General features: G+C 49.4%; 1 protein-coding gene across 3 annotated transcripts in view; it reads right to left on the bottom strand.

The window, feature by feature from the left end:
* Window positions 1-8477, bottom strand: part of PLCG1 (phospholipase C gamma 1) — a 49839-nt gene extending 41362 nt beyond the window's left edge. For 2 of the 3 annotated variants that reach the window (XM_060190057.1, XM_060190065.1), the window contains exons 1-2: window positions 8340-8477; window positions 7652-8002 (exon numbers count right to left, since the gene is read on the bottom strand). In XM_060190057.1, coding sequence (XP_060046040.1) covers window positions 7652-7868 — 217 coding nt within the window. In that variant the 5' untranslated portion in view covers window positions 7869-8002; window positions 8340-8477. Of the gene's footprint in view, window positions 1-7651; window positions 8318-8339 lie in introns of those variants that run through there. The other variant, XM_060190076.1, reaches the window with a different exon arrangement.
* Window positions 8478-12994: the final 4517 nt, after the last annotated feature.

The raw sequence follows: 12994 nt of genomic DNA, 5'->3' as shown, positions 1-12994 counted from the left end.
GTGTGTGTGTGTGTGTGTGTGTGTGTGTGTGTGCGTGCGTGCCTGCCTGTGTCTATCAGTCTGTCTGTCTGTCTGTCTCTCTCTCTCTCTCTCTCTCTCTCTCATAAAAATGAAATATTAAAAAAGTATTACAACACAATGAAGTATTTTTAAAGCTGAAAAATCAGTTTCAAAAAGGGTAAAGTAACTTGCTCAAGGTCAAAGAAAGCACTGAGACTCAAGACTCAAATTTGACTACAGTATTAAAATTAAAAAGGCCAGGCCGTTGGGTGCCATTTCCCACCCCTGACTCTGCCTGGAGTTTTATCACCTGTCACCATGCTATTATTATATTCTCAATGTCCACCCCGCTCCCCACGCCCAAGGAAGCACAGGCTCCTTGTTTCTCTGAACAAAGAGCAATACAACTTTCCCTCTGACACTACCCCCCCAGTTCTCCTAGAACAGTGCTCAAAGTCCCCTCTGGCTTCTCCAAGTCTATCTGTGGAGTGAAGAGGAGTAAAAACATCTATTCCCTTCTACCAGGCCTCTGAGACATTATGAGTCCTGTCCTCTTTCCAACCTATCTAGCTATGACTCCCTTGAACCCAGAACTCAGGCAGAAGACACAGAAGGGAACAAGATGTCACGACCCAGACAGTGACAGTAGTGGCAGCCGCATCACACTGAAATGGCTCCACTGCCTTAGGTAGCATTTCCCTAGGACAGGCACTTAGAAATGGGCCAACCTGTGGTCCAGGAGGTGGTGCAGTGACTAAAGCACTGGACCTCAGTTCGATCCCCGGCAGCATATGTACCTGAGTGATGTCTGGTTCTTTCTCTCTATCTTTCTCATGAATAAATAAAATCTTAAAAAAAAAAAAAAAAGAAATGGGCCAACTTGATACCAAGGCAGTCAATGCCATCACCCTGCAAAAATCAGTGACAGACTAGAACACTGAAAAATGGAGGGGCTGAGAGAGAAGATGCGGGGTCTCCTTGTCTTCAAAGGGCTTGGAGGTCATGTACCAACCTCTCAATACAACAGATTTCTTTACTCCCTTCCACAGTTGGTTCTACCTGGGGAACTTGATCCTCACCTTCCTCATCACAACTCCCAAACATTAAGCATCTTCCATATGCCACACTGAATGCAAAGCACTTTACACAGATTCCCACTGAATTATTATAGGAGATTAAGTTTGTGAGGGCCAGAGAGACAGCTCATCTGGGAGGAAATCGGCTTTGCACGTGAACGGGGCTCAAGTCTAGGTACATCATGTGGGAATACCACGGCACTGAGGGAAGCTCTGGTGCTGTGGTATCTCTCTTAACAAAAGCCTGGAGCGCTAAAGCCCCAGAGCGAGGGGAGAAGCACTTTGTTACTTCTATTTCTCTTTATAATAAGCAAACCCTGAAAGGTGGCCCAGAAGGCAGAGTAATGGCTAGCTTTGGACTTCCAAATATGAGGTCCCAAATTAGAGCCCCGACATGGCATGTGCCAGAGAGCTGCTTGGGTTTTCACTTTCCTCTCCTCTCCCTCATAAATAAATAAATCTTGGGGGCAAGGGGGGTCCTGCAAGGTAAATTCACATGCTTAAGGCCACAGAGCCATTAAGTTGCACAATAGAATTTTAGCAGTCTAAGTTCAGAGCTTAATTCTAAACTACTCTGTGCCCCTTTCACTCTGCTGAAGACCCAGTACCTTCTACCACTGCTGCAACCGGCTCAGCCTTAAAGAGGAAGTCAGACCCTGTCAGCTCTCTGAAGCAAACTGCAGTTCACTGGGCTCCCTCCTTAGTTTCTCTCAAACATTAAAGTCAGTCCTGCTTCAGTGACTGCTGACAGCCACTGTCTTCGGGACTGCCTATGGAGTGCAACCAGATGAGCACTGCAAGCTGTGGTTGGTTCACTCCTACCAGGCTGAACACATATATATATCCATGACCCCTGTACAGTGACCCCCAGTGCCTCAGCCCGGGCACAGACAAGCTCCTCACGCTTCACCTGGCTAGCTTCTCTCACTTTCAGCTTCCTGAGCAGTTCAGAGCTCTCTACACAAACCTTTATTTTTTTTTAAGAGTTTATTTATTTATTAATGAGAAAGATAGGAAGAGAGAGAGAAAAAGAACCAGATATCACTCTGGTACATGTACTGCTGGGGATCAAATTCAGGACCTCATGCTTGAGAGTCCAATGTTTTATCCACTGTGCCACCTCCTGGACCAATCTATACAAACTTTTATATGGTATGTACATGTACACAATAGGTTATAATTACACGTTCCCAAGTTTGTCTCTTCTAGGAGTTTGGGAGTTTCCCAATGACACAGACTATGTACCCTGTCTTAATCATCTTATGACCCCTCTGTGTCTAGCACCAGTTAAACAAGTGATGCCTAAATAATATTTATTGAATAAATAACCCTCATTCCACAGGGCTACCCAAAACAAGGCTACTGTTCAACAGCTCTTAACTTGTGACTCAAGTCTATGCATTTGTACTTATGTACACACACACACATACACACACACATACACACACACACACACACCCTCTGGAGAAGCTGGACATTCTGGGGTGGGGGGCTGAAGGAGTTGGGGGTAGAGTGGGGCAAATGCTGGATAGTGACCCATCATCACTGAAGAAAGCCCCTTTCCTGAGTTCACAGGAAAAAGTGAGCCAGCCCTAGCTGGATGAGGGTCTTGAGGGCTAATCTGAAAACCCACATATCAGGGTAAATCTGCAGTGGTGAGGAAACACTCACAAGTCTGACTTCCCCTGGAAAAGCTACAGTCAGACAGGAAACACACAGGCAGGGATGGTGAGCCCTGGAGATCCAGACATATGTTTTTGCCCCTTTCCCACTGAGAGCAACCAGTCAGTACAAAGAAAATCCCACAATACTGTCCTGATCCATTCAGGTGTCTTGGAGCTAGCCCTCAAAACATGTTTCTGGCAGCCAGAGTACTCAAGCCTTAAACAGCTAGTTCCTATACTGTCTGCTCTTACAATTAACTGTCCAGACAGTTAACTTTTTTCTGCTACTCTCCTCACTCCTCTTATCTCCCCAAGCTGTGGTCAAAGGGACCTCTAGAATTGTCCATTTCTGCTTTAGTTTCTTTGAGGTCAAGGATCTGTTTTTACCAGGCCAGATGTTGGTGCACCTGGTCAAGCTCCTGGTCCCCACCTACAGGGGGAAAGCTTCACAAGGTGTAGATTTGTCTCTTTCCCCCTCTCTTCCTCCCATCAATTTCTCTGTCTCTATCCAATAATAAATGAATTAAATAATTAAAAATATATATCTGTTTTCACTCACCACCTAAGAGAGCCTGGTGCCTACTAGAGTCCCTGAGTGACCAAACAAAGAGGAAAGCCTGGGGCTTCAAAATCCCCACAGATAGGCCTGGCTAGAATCCAGGCTCTTCCATGGAGTTTCCCCTTGGGCCACTGTGCCCACAATGACCCTTGATGAAATATTTTATCCCAGAGGCACCGGAAGAAAAAGTGTGGAAGGAGAGATTAGAGGCCCAGGCTGTCTGTAATGTACAGTGGTCTAAGCAGGATTCCCTCACAGAGGAGCAACACGGGGGGCCATAGGCTCACTCACAACACAACCCCAGGGCTCAGTCACCCTGGAACTGGCCAGTCAGTCACTGACCTGAGGATGGGGAGAACTGAGGCACAGTCACATACCAGCACTGCCACCTGTGTTATACTCACTCCCTGTCATTTCCATATCATCATTAAAATGGGGTGGTACTCCAGATGACTCCCCAGGGCCCATGTGAGGATTAGCCAAGAAGCCATGATGAGAAGTCCCCGGAGCACTCAACAAGATGTCTATGATTGCTTTGTACTCACTCAGTTAGTATCTGCGACATAAAAATGCCAACCCAGTTCCTGTTATAACCACTATGACAACCAGCAACAAAGCACTTCTCCATCCCACTGTAAGGCAAGTTACCACCCCAGAATCAAGCAGGTGACAGGCCCATTTCCCAAGAAGTAAGCTGAGAAGGGGCAATTAGGTTGGAGGAGGCCAGACACAAGTGCTGTGCATTTTCATTAAATAGCATCCTCTCTCTCAAGCCAGCCAGGCTACAGGTGTGTGTGTGTGGGGGGGGGGGAACGACAGCTGGAATGAATCAAATGTCTGAGGCTTTTGGGCCAGAGACCAGGTGGCAGGGAACCCAGCTGACAATTCAGCCTTTCCCCAGAGCCTGCACAAGGCATTGTAGGGATCAGAGTCCACCACGGAGCATGCTCTTGAATGGGCAGAAGTGAGGGAGCTTCTGTGGAAGGCTCCATTCACAACCTCTTAACTCTACACAAGCATCTGCTTAGCCTTATTATCCAAGCCCCTTCATCCCAGGTCTCTCAAAGTCAAAGGACCAGGGCCCTTTCTGCCTACATTCCCAACTAAAAAGTCATCTGATTTTTTTTTTTTTTTTAACCAGAGTGCTGATCAGCTCTGGTAAAAAAAAAAAAAAAATCATCTGTACCCCTGTCTGTGGCTGGAGTCATGAGATCACCTGCATTCCTGTTTCCATGACCCCAAAGACAAAAGGCACTGTGAACTAGATAGACTCTCTCCTCTCCACATCACTTCTTCCTGCTTATGCCTACACAAAAAAGACACTCAGGAGTCGGATGTGCAAATTTCCATACACTTACTCTACAGAAACAATTCTACATGGTAGGAGCGGCGAAACAGAATCATTTCCTCCACTTTTCTGGGTAATGATTTAAGTTAACTGTCAACTTAGTCCCCAATCTCCCTTCCTACACACCCTCGCTTACAGTCACATGCCACCATCCTCATGACCCCCAGTCCAGGACTGAGAAATAGCACACTGGGTAGAGTGCATATCTTCCTGTGTGAGAGGCCCTAGGATTGAGCTCTACACCACATGGAAACACCATGGACAGCACATGGGGATTTCCATGGATAGTAGAACAGTGGTGTGATGGTTCTGTCTCCTTCTCTGAAATGGTACAACATACCTGAGTTCACTTGGGAGGAGGGAGCATGCAGAATCACATTACAATGAGCAGGGACATAGGTTCAAGCCCACCATCCCCGATGCAGAGGGAAGCTTCGCAAATGATGAGGCAGTGCTACAGGTATATATCTCTCTCTCTCTACCTCCCCCACTTCCCGCCTGATTTTATTTCTCTCAATTAAATAAGTAAAAGATTTTTAAAAAGATCCCCCGTTCTGGGAGTCGGGCGGTAGCGCAGCAGGTTAAGCACATGTGGCACAAAGCGCAAGGACTGATTTCAGCACCCAGCTCCCCACCTGCAGGGGAGTAACTTCACAGAGGATGAAGCAGGTCTCAGTGTCTCTCTTTCTCTCCCCCTCTCTGCCTTCCCGTGCTCTCTCCATCTCTCTGTCCTATCCAATCAATGAAGACGTCAATAACAACAATAATATCTACAACAACAATGAAAAACAACAGTGGTCCAGGAGGTGGCGCAATGGATAAAGCATTAGACACCTGAGCATGCGGTACTGAGTTCAATTCCCGGCAGCACATGTAGCAGAGTGATGTCTGGTTCTTTCTCTCTCTCTTTCACGTTACTAAATAAATTAAAAAAAAAAAAAAGAAAAAAAGAAAAACAACAAGGGCAACAAAAGGGAAAATAAATAAATATAAAAAAAATTTTAAAAGATCCCCAGTTCAGGGTCAAAGAGGGCAAGCAGCATATTAACAATATTGCTATTATATTTTATTTTTAAATTTAATTTTAGTTTTTGATTAGAGGCAGAGAGACAGAAAGTGGCCACAGCACTGAAGCTTCCTTCAGTGTGGTGGGGGCTGGGCTTGAACTTGGGTGGTGCACATGACAATGCAGCGCACTATCCAAGTAAGCTATTTTGCCTGCCAATATAGCGTGCTATTAGCCATAGTTCACAATTATTAAACTTGTACAACTTTTCAATGTTGTGTCAGATGTTTTCCACCAATTTTCTCATGTATTCTCCCAAAACAATCACACGCCCATTTCACAGACAAATTACAGGTTCAGAGAAAATAACTGGTCAAGACACACACAACTCTTCCATGTGGGCTTCCAATCCATACCTGCCTTTAACTACTGTTGGTCACATACATGGTGAGAACCCGTTTGACATTCTGTATCTGTACTCGGGAACCTCTGGCTAGTGTCACAAGTTCAGCAGATCAAAGGAAGGACCACAGAAGCAAGCATGAGGCTGTGCCTGGGGTCTTGATGGTGGCATGATGTCCCCGGGGCTCTCTTCCTTCCACTTTAGAATGCAGTTTCTCAAACCCATTTTCTCCTAGCGGCTGGCAGGGCCAGTGAGGGTACAGAGCAAACATGCTGGCACTTTTAAGTTCTGCAGCTGTGTCAGACTTAGAGCTTGTAGCTGAGGGTGGCTGCTTCACCACAAAGCCTTCCTTCCTCCCAATCTCCTCATCCACCTATAAGCACTTGTGCTATACTAAAAAAAGTAAAATAAAAAAGGTCTACAGGACATTCTTCTTTTTCTTTTTTTTTTTTTTGGGAGGGGGGGTCAATTGCTGACTCCTCTGTCAAAAACCTAGCAGGAAACCAAGTTCTAACACCAGTCTCTGAAGCATCCTCGTAGGAGCCTGGGGTTGTAGTCACATCATCTCTCTTCTCTCACATGAAGGTGGAGAATGGAGGCCGGAGCTGGGTGCCCAGCCCCACCACACGTGTTAAGTGGAACAATATTGAAAAATCTGAGCTAAGAGGTTAAAAAAAAAAAAAGTCCCCCAACTCCCAACAAAAGCAGCTGAGCTCAGAGCTGGGAAGGCAAAGAGACAGGAAACCAAGAGTTGCCCCTCCTGGCTCCCTGTGGCCATAGGACACAAAGAGCTACCCCCCCACTCCCCACCCCCACCCAAAAAGAAAAGAAAAGAAAAATCTGCGTGCTCTGTAGAAAAGTACCTGACTCTGAGGCACCAGGCAAAGCCTGAAGGCCTGGGGCCCAGGTCTCTCTTGAGAGCGAGCTCCCCAGGACAGGGGGAGCCAGACCTCCCAAATTTAGCTTCAGGACAAAAGCAAGGGGGCGGGGGCTGCTGCCCGCCGCCCCCTCCCTCCTCGGACTCCCCCCAAAACGACATGGACGACAGGACCACTTCCCCGCTCCGCTCCTCGGCTCGCCCCACCTAACCCCACATCAGCCCAAGCTGTCCCGAGGGAGGGAACCCAAAGGTGCCTTTGCAAATGAGATCTGCGGGCTACCCCCCCCCCGCCCCAGTCTGGAGGACCAGAGACTCCCCCAAAGCTGCTGTGTGGAGAGAGGATGGTGAGTGGGGACCGCCGGCTCTGACCCCACAATCTGGGGGCTGACTTGGGGGTCATCAACCCCCTTGATGGGGGGCGGGGGATCCCCGACATCCTCCTGGCAGGTCTGTAACCCGCTAGAAGGTTTAGGCCTCTGGGCCAAGAGCCGCAACACTCCCCCCACCCCCGGCTGGGGGAGGGGGTGTCCTGTCAGGTGACTAAGGACCCGGATGCCCCCCGTCCCCCGTCCCCCCTCCCCCGGTGACACCGGAGTCCAGGCGGGGGCGGGGCTCAGGATGGGGGGGGGCGGGGAGGCCCCGAAAGTTTGCCCGAGTCCCCCGGGCTGCATGCGCGCCGGGACCGGGACCGGGCCCGGGGAGGGGGCGCACTTACTGGCCCCCTCGATCTTGTCGGCGCCCCGGCTCCACGTGATCTGCCGCGTCTCCAGCTTGACCTGGAAAGTCTTCCGCTCGGGCCGCTGCGACTTCTTGGAGTAGAACAAAGTCATGACGGTGCCCACCTCGAGGCTGCGGCAGAGGTGCAGCACCTCGGCGTCCGACGGCGCGCCGGGGCCGCAGCCATTGGCGCAGGGGGACGCTGCGCCCGCCATGGCTCCGGAGCTGGGGACAAAGCGGCGGGGTGGGGGCGGCGGCGGCGGCGGCGGGACAGGCCCGGCCGGGGAGCGGGCGGCGGCGGCGGCAGCGGGGGCTGAGGCTGCCGGCGAGCTGGCCCCGGCGGCGGCTCCTGCAGGCGGAGACGGGGCGGGGCGTGAGCGGGGGCGGGGCGGCGCTACAGGTTCCGCCCCCGGCCCGCGCGCCGGGAACAAAGGCGCCCGCGCGCCCGTGGGGAGGACCCCCGCCTGCCGCGCCTGCGCCCCGCGACCCCCGCGCAGGCCCTGGGTGGGGACGCGCCCCTCGCAGCCCACAGGCCGGCCCCTTCGTCCTTCCCTGCGCCTCCCGGCGGCCTCGACCCGCTCCGTCACGCGCGGCAGCCCCGCGCCGGCCCGGCTGCCCACTGCACATGCACAGACGGCCGCGCAGCCCACTGTCCCGCACAGGCCCAGCCGCGGCCGTTTCCTCACCCCAGCTCCCAAGCGCCGCCGACGCAGCGGCCTGCTTGGAGGAGAGGAGAGGAGAGAAGGGTGCAGAGTAGCCCGCCGCCAAGCTCAGTAACCTGGGCGGGCTGCCCAGCGGAGGGAGCCGGGCCGGGCCACCTCACACCCGTGGCGGCGGCGGCGGCGGCGGGGGCGGACCCTCCGCGCGCACTCTCCAGGGAGGGTGGGGGCGCGGCCTCCTGCTGATTGGCCGGCGGGATTTGATAGACAGTAGTTCTGCCCCGCCCCTCTGGCGGCGCCGGGTTGAACCCAGGCCGCGCTGGCCGACGGCTTAATTCAAGTCTCTTTGGCCTCACCCGCCTGTGTAGCTTTGGAGGGTCCCATCCTCTGGAGGAGCTCGCCAGGCCCGAGCCTTTAGACCCTCCGCAGCGTCCGAGGCCCTCAGGCCCTGGGGCCTCCCCTCTCTGTGCTACCTCCACCCGCCCGCCTCTCTTGCAAATACGACTTTGGATTTTATGACCTGACTCCTCCTGTTTGCCTCCTCCCTCTGCCCTCAGCTCCTCAGAAGCGTCTCTTCCAATGGGCTGGGTCCCCAGACAGAGCTGACCCTTCCCTGGACTTGAGCTTCCACTCCCATGCGCCACCCTTCCCACCAGGTCTGCATCTGTGCCTCACCCCATGGCCTGAGTCCTGCCCCGCCCCCGGGCTCACTCTCAGTATGTAGCCCTGGATTCTTCTAAGGTTCTTGGGCACAAACCCTTGGTGGCTGCCCTGACTCAACTCCACAGTCACCCCTTGTCAAGTCTTGTTCACTTTCAGGTGTTTCTCACTCCACCCAAAAACCCAAAGCCCATCTCGTCTTACCTAGACTATTTACCCTTTTTGAAGTTTTTTTTTAATTATCTTTACTTATTTATTGGATAGATACAGGCAGAAATCGAGAGGGAGGAGGAGAAACAGAGAGAGAGACACCTGTAGCCCTGCTTCACCAGTGGCAAAGCTTTCTCCCTGCAGGTGGGGACGGGGCCTCCAGCCAGGCTCCTTGCATACTGTAATGTGTTTGCTCAACCACGTGTTGAGCAAACCAGCCCATTTGTTATTGTTTGTTTTTTAACCTGTGTATATTCTCCAAGTCTTAAGTCTCAAAATGAAATTAATTCATGATCCTTTACTTCTGGTTTCAAACTGTGACTTCCCACTGCATGTGGGGAGTAGGTATGCCTTGTAGAATCTGGTTCTATCACTTCTAGCTCTTAACACCTCTCCATTCTCCAGCCACAGGTGTGTGTGTGTGTGTGTGTTTAGTTATTTGAATAATTCACACTCTATCTTCTGATACTTCTCCCTAAACTCCTGCAGTCCAGCTAGCTGACCATCCCAAAACTGAAGATATGGACTGTGTTAGAGGATCCTGTCTGAAAGATGTTGACCCAGGAAGAAGACAACTTAAAGCATTTCAAAGGTGCGAGGGCCAGCAGAGCATTCAGCTGATGCCAGAGAGAAGAGGCTGGTTTACTATAAAAGGTTGTGTAGGTTGCTACCAGCCCATCTGGTTGGTAACTGGTATTGACTGCAGCTGCCTCTGACTTCATCTTGCTGTAGTGGTCACTTTGTGTGTTCCAGTTCTTCAAATGCTGCTCTTAAAAAGCTGGGTATTCTGCATGTAGTTGAGAAGTGTTTCTCGGCTCCTGCCACCCAAGGGGAGGTAAAGTGACTGAGATGGACTGCCATCTAGTGACAGGCCTCTAAAGTGGGAAGAAGAGAACTGAGGTTAAGGGAGTCAGGCTGTAGAGCAGTGAGTTAAGCGCAGGTGGTGCAAAGTGCAAGGACCAGTGAAAGAAAGGATCCCAGTTCGAGCCCCGGCTCCCCACCTGCAGAGGAGTCGCTTCACAGGCGGTGAAGCAGGTCTGCAGGTGTCTGTCTTTCTCTCCCCCTATTTGTCTTCCCTTCCTCTCTCCATTTCTCTCTGTCCTATCCAACAACGACTACATCAACAATAATAACTACAACAATAAAACAAGGGCAACAAAAGTAAATAAATAAATATTAAAAAATTTTAAAAAAAGAACTGAGGTTAACTTGTTGTCCAGCACAGCACTCACTACAGGCTTTACAGGCTTACACATGTAGTCACACCTGATCCTCATAATTACTCTCTATTGGGGGACTCATTGCTCAAAGTTCACTGATGAGGAACTTGGGGTTCAGAGAAGTTCAAAGCTACATCACTAGAGACTGACTCCAAGGAGCCTGGCAGTGGCGCAGTGGGTTAGGCACCTGTGGCGCAAAGGGCATGGACCGGCTTAAGGATCCTGGTTTGAGCCCCCGGTTCCCCACCTACAGGGGGGGTTGCTTCATGGGCAGTGAAGCAGGTCTGTAGGTGTCTATCTTCCTCTCCTCCTCTCTGTCTTCCCCTCCTCTCTCGATTTCTCTCTGTCCTATCCAACAACAACAACAACAGCAGTAACAACAATAATAACAATAATGATAAAACAACAAGGGCAACAAAAGGGAAAAAATGTAAAAAAAGAAGATTGACTCCATGTATTGGGTGGTCAAAAAAGTCATGGCAGGGGCCGGGTGGTAGTGCACCTCATTAAGTGCACATAGTGCAAAGTACAAGGACCAGCACAAGGATTGGAGTTCAAGCCCCGGCTCCCCATCTGCAAGAGGGTCGCTTCACAAGCAGTGAAGCAGGTCTGAGGTGTCTGTCTTTCTTTCCCCCTATTGTATTTACTGTTTACTGTAAAACATTAATCCCCCAATAAAGAAATAATAATTTTAAAAAAAGAAATAGAAAGGCTGGCATTTGCTTAGTAAAATTGACTAAGAAGAGGGTGGGAGGAGTAGAGGAAATGAGTCCAGGAAGACAGGTGGGGACTGAACAGGAACCTCTCCCAGCTTATCTGATCTTGTCCACTTTGTCAATAGTCTAAATGCTACAGCCCTCCTTGAACTTCTTTTTTTATTTATTTTTATTAGTGATTTAATAATAACAAGACTGTAAAGTAGTAGGGGTATAACTCCATACAATTCCCACCACCAGAGTTTCCTGTCTTATTCCCTCCATTGGAAAATTCCCTATTCGTTGTCCTTCTGCAAGTGTAGACCAAGTCTTTATGGGGTGCATAACGCTTCTGTAATTGATTGCTGATAGACTTGAACATTGGCAGGTAGATCTACACCCCCTGTTTCTATCTTTCCCTAGTGGGGCAGGTCTCTGGAGAGATGAGAATTGGTGAGGTCATCTGTCCAGGGAAGTCAGGATGAAATCATAGTAGCATCTGCAACTTAGTGGCTGAAAGACAGTAAGATATAAAGTAGGACAAATTGTTTAATATACAGGAATCCAAAGGTAGGAACAGAGCAGATGAAATTAGGGGCCTTCGTGTGGGAAGAAGCTAGGAAGTCTATTTTAGGTATGTTCCAAAGGGCCCAGGACTTTAGTAATTTTTACCTGAGCCTAGTAGTTAACATGCAGGTAGACTAAAAGTATTGTCTGGGTATCAGAGTTGAGAGTAAGACTAGAAAGCTGGGTTAGGGCAGAGAGTAGCTCCTAAACATAAGGAAAGTATATCAATACCATTAATTGTTTACCCCACCAGTCTGACCTATAGCCTATGTCTATTCATGTTTAGCACAGGAGCCTGTGTAACCTCTGCATCCCTGTCAATCTGAGCTCACAGTCCACGGTCACAGCTAGGAACATTCTAGGCTGCACTCATCTCAGGACCAGTCTTCCTCGAAAAGCAGAGCAGGATAACCCAGCCTCTCTTTGGAGAGTGAAGCAGTCCATACCATTGCTGCTCTACAGTCTTGGGAAGGATCCCAGCTAGGGGAGTTCCTTCACAGGCAGTGAAGCAGGTCTACAAGTGTCTCTCTTTCTCTCCCCATCTCTGTCTTCCCCATCCTCTCTCGATTTCTCTCTGTCCTATCCAACAAGCAACAGCAATGACAACAACAATAATAATGACAACAACAAGGGTAACAAGGGCAAAAACAACCACCACCACCACAACAAAAAAATGTGAAAAATGGCCTCCAGGAGCAGTGGATTCATAGTGCAGACATTGAACCCTAGCAATAACCCTGAGGCAAAAAAAAGCCTAAATCCGTGGTCTGGGAGATAGTACACTGGATAAACCATTGGATTTCTCAAGCATGAGATCCACATGTACTAGAGTGATCTCTGGCTGTTTCTTCTCTTTTCTTTCTCATTAATAAATAAATAAAATTTTAAAAAGTCTTAAATCCATCATATCTATCTAGGAGTCTAAGGATTCCCTGTCTAGGACCCTGGGTGATAAAGTGGCCTGGTATTGACCAAAGAGGTTATCATTAAGTGAGCCAGTCTCTTGCCCTTATCCAGCTTTTGTAGTCCTTTATCTGACATGATTAGACTTCCTCCCAGTTAAATCATTGGGTGTCATTTGTATCCAAATTGGTATTATGTTTATGGGATCTGGCCTCAAGGAGGGAATAGACCTAGGGTTTAAGTGGGATCTAAGTTAACCTGAAGTTTTACTGCATTTTACTTGTTGGATGATTATAATAAAAGTTGTCATGGAGGCAATAATTGTCCTTTAGTTGATATATACATACTTTTGACTGTATCTCTTGGCCAACTGTATACAGCATTTCTAAGGATAAAGATTATCAAGGGGGTGACATTAAAGCTGTTA

Source organism: Erinaceus europaeus, chromosome 1 (assembly GCF_950295315.1).
Source record: "Erinaceus europaeus chromosome 1, mEriEur2.1, whole genome shotgun sequence".
NCBI lineage: Eukaryota > Metazoa > Chordata > Mammalia > Eulipotyphla > Erinaceidae > Erinaceus > Erinaceus europaeus.
This window is presented reverse-complemented; position numbering and strand designations above follow the sequence as displayed.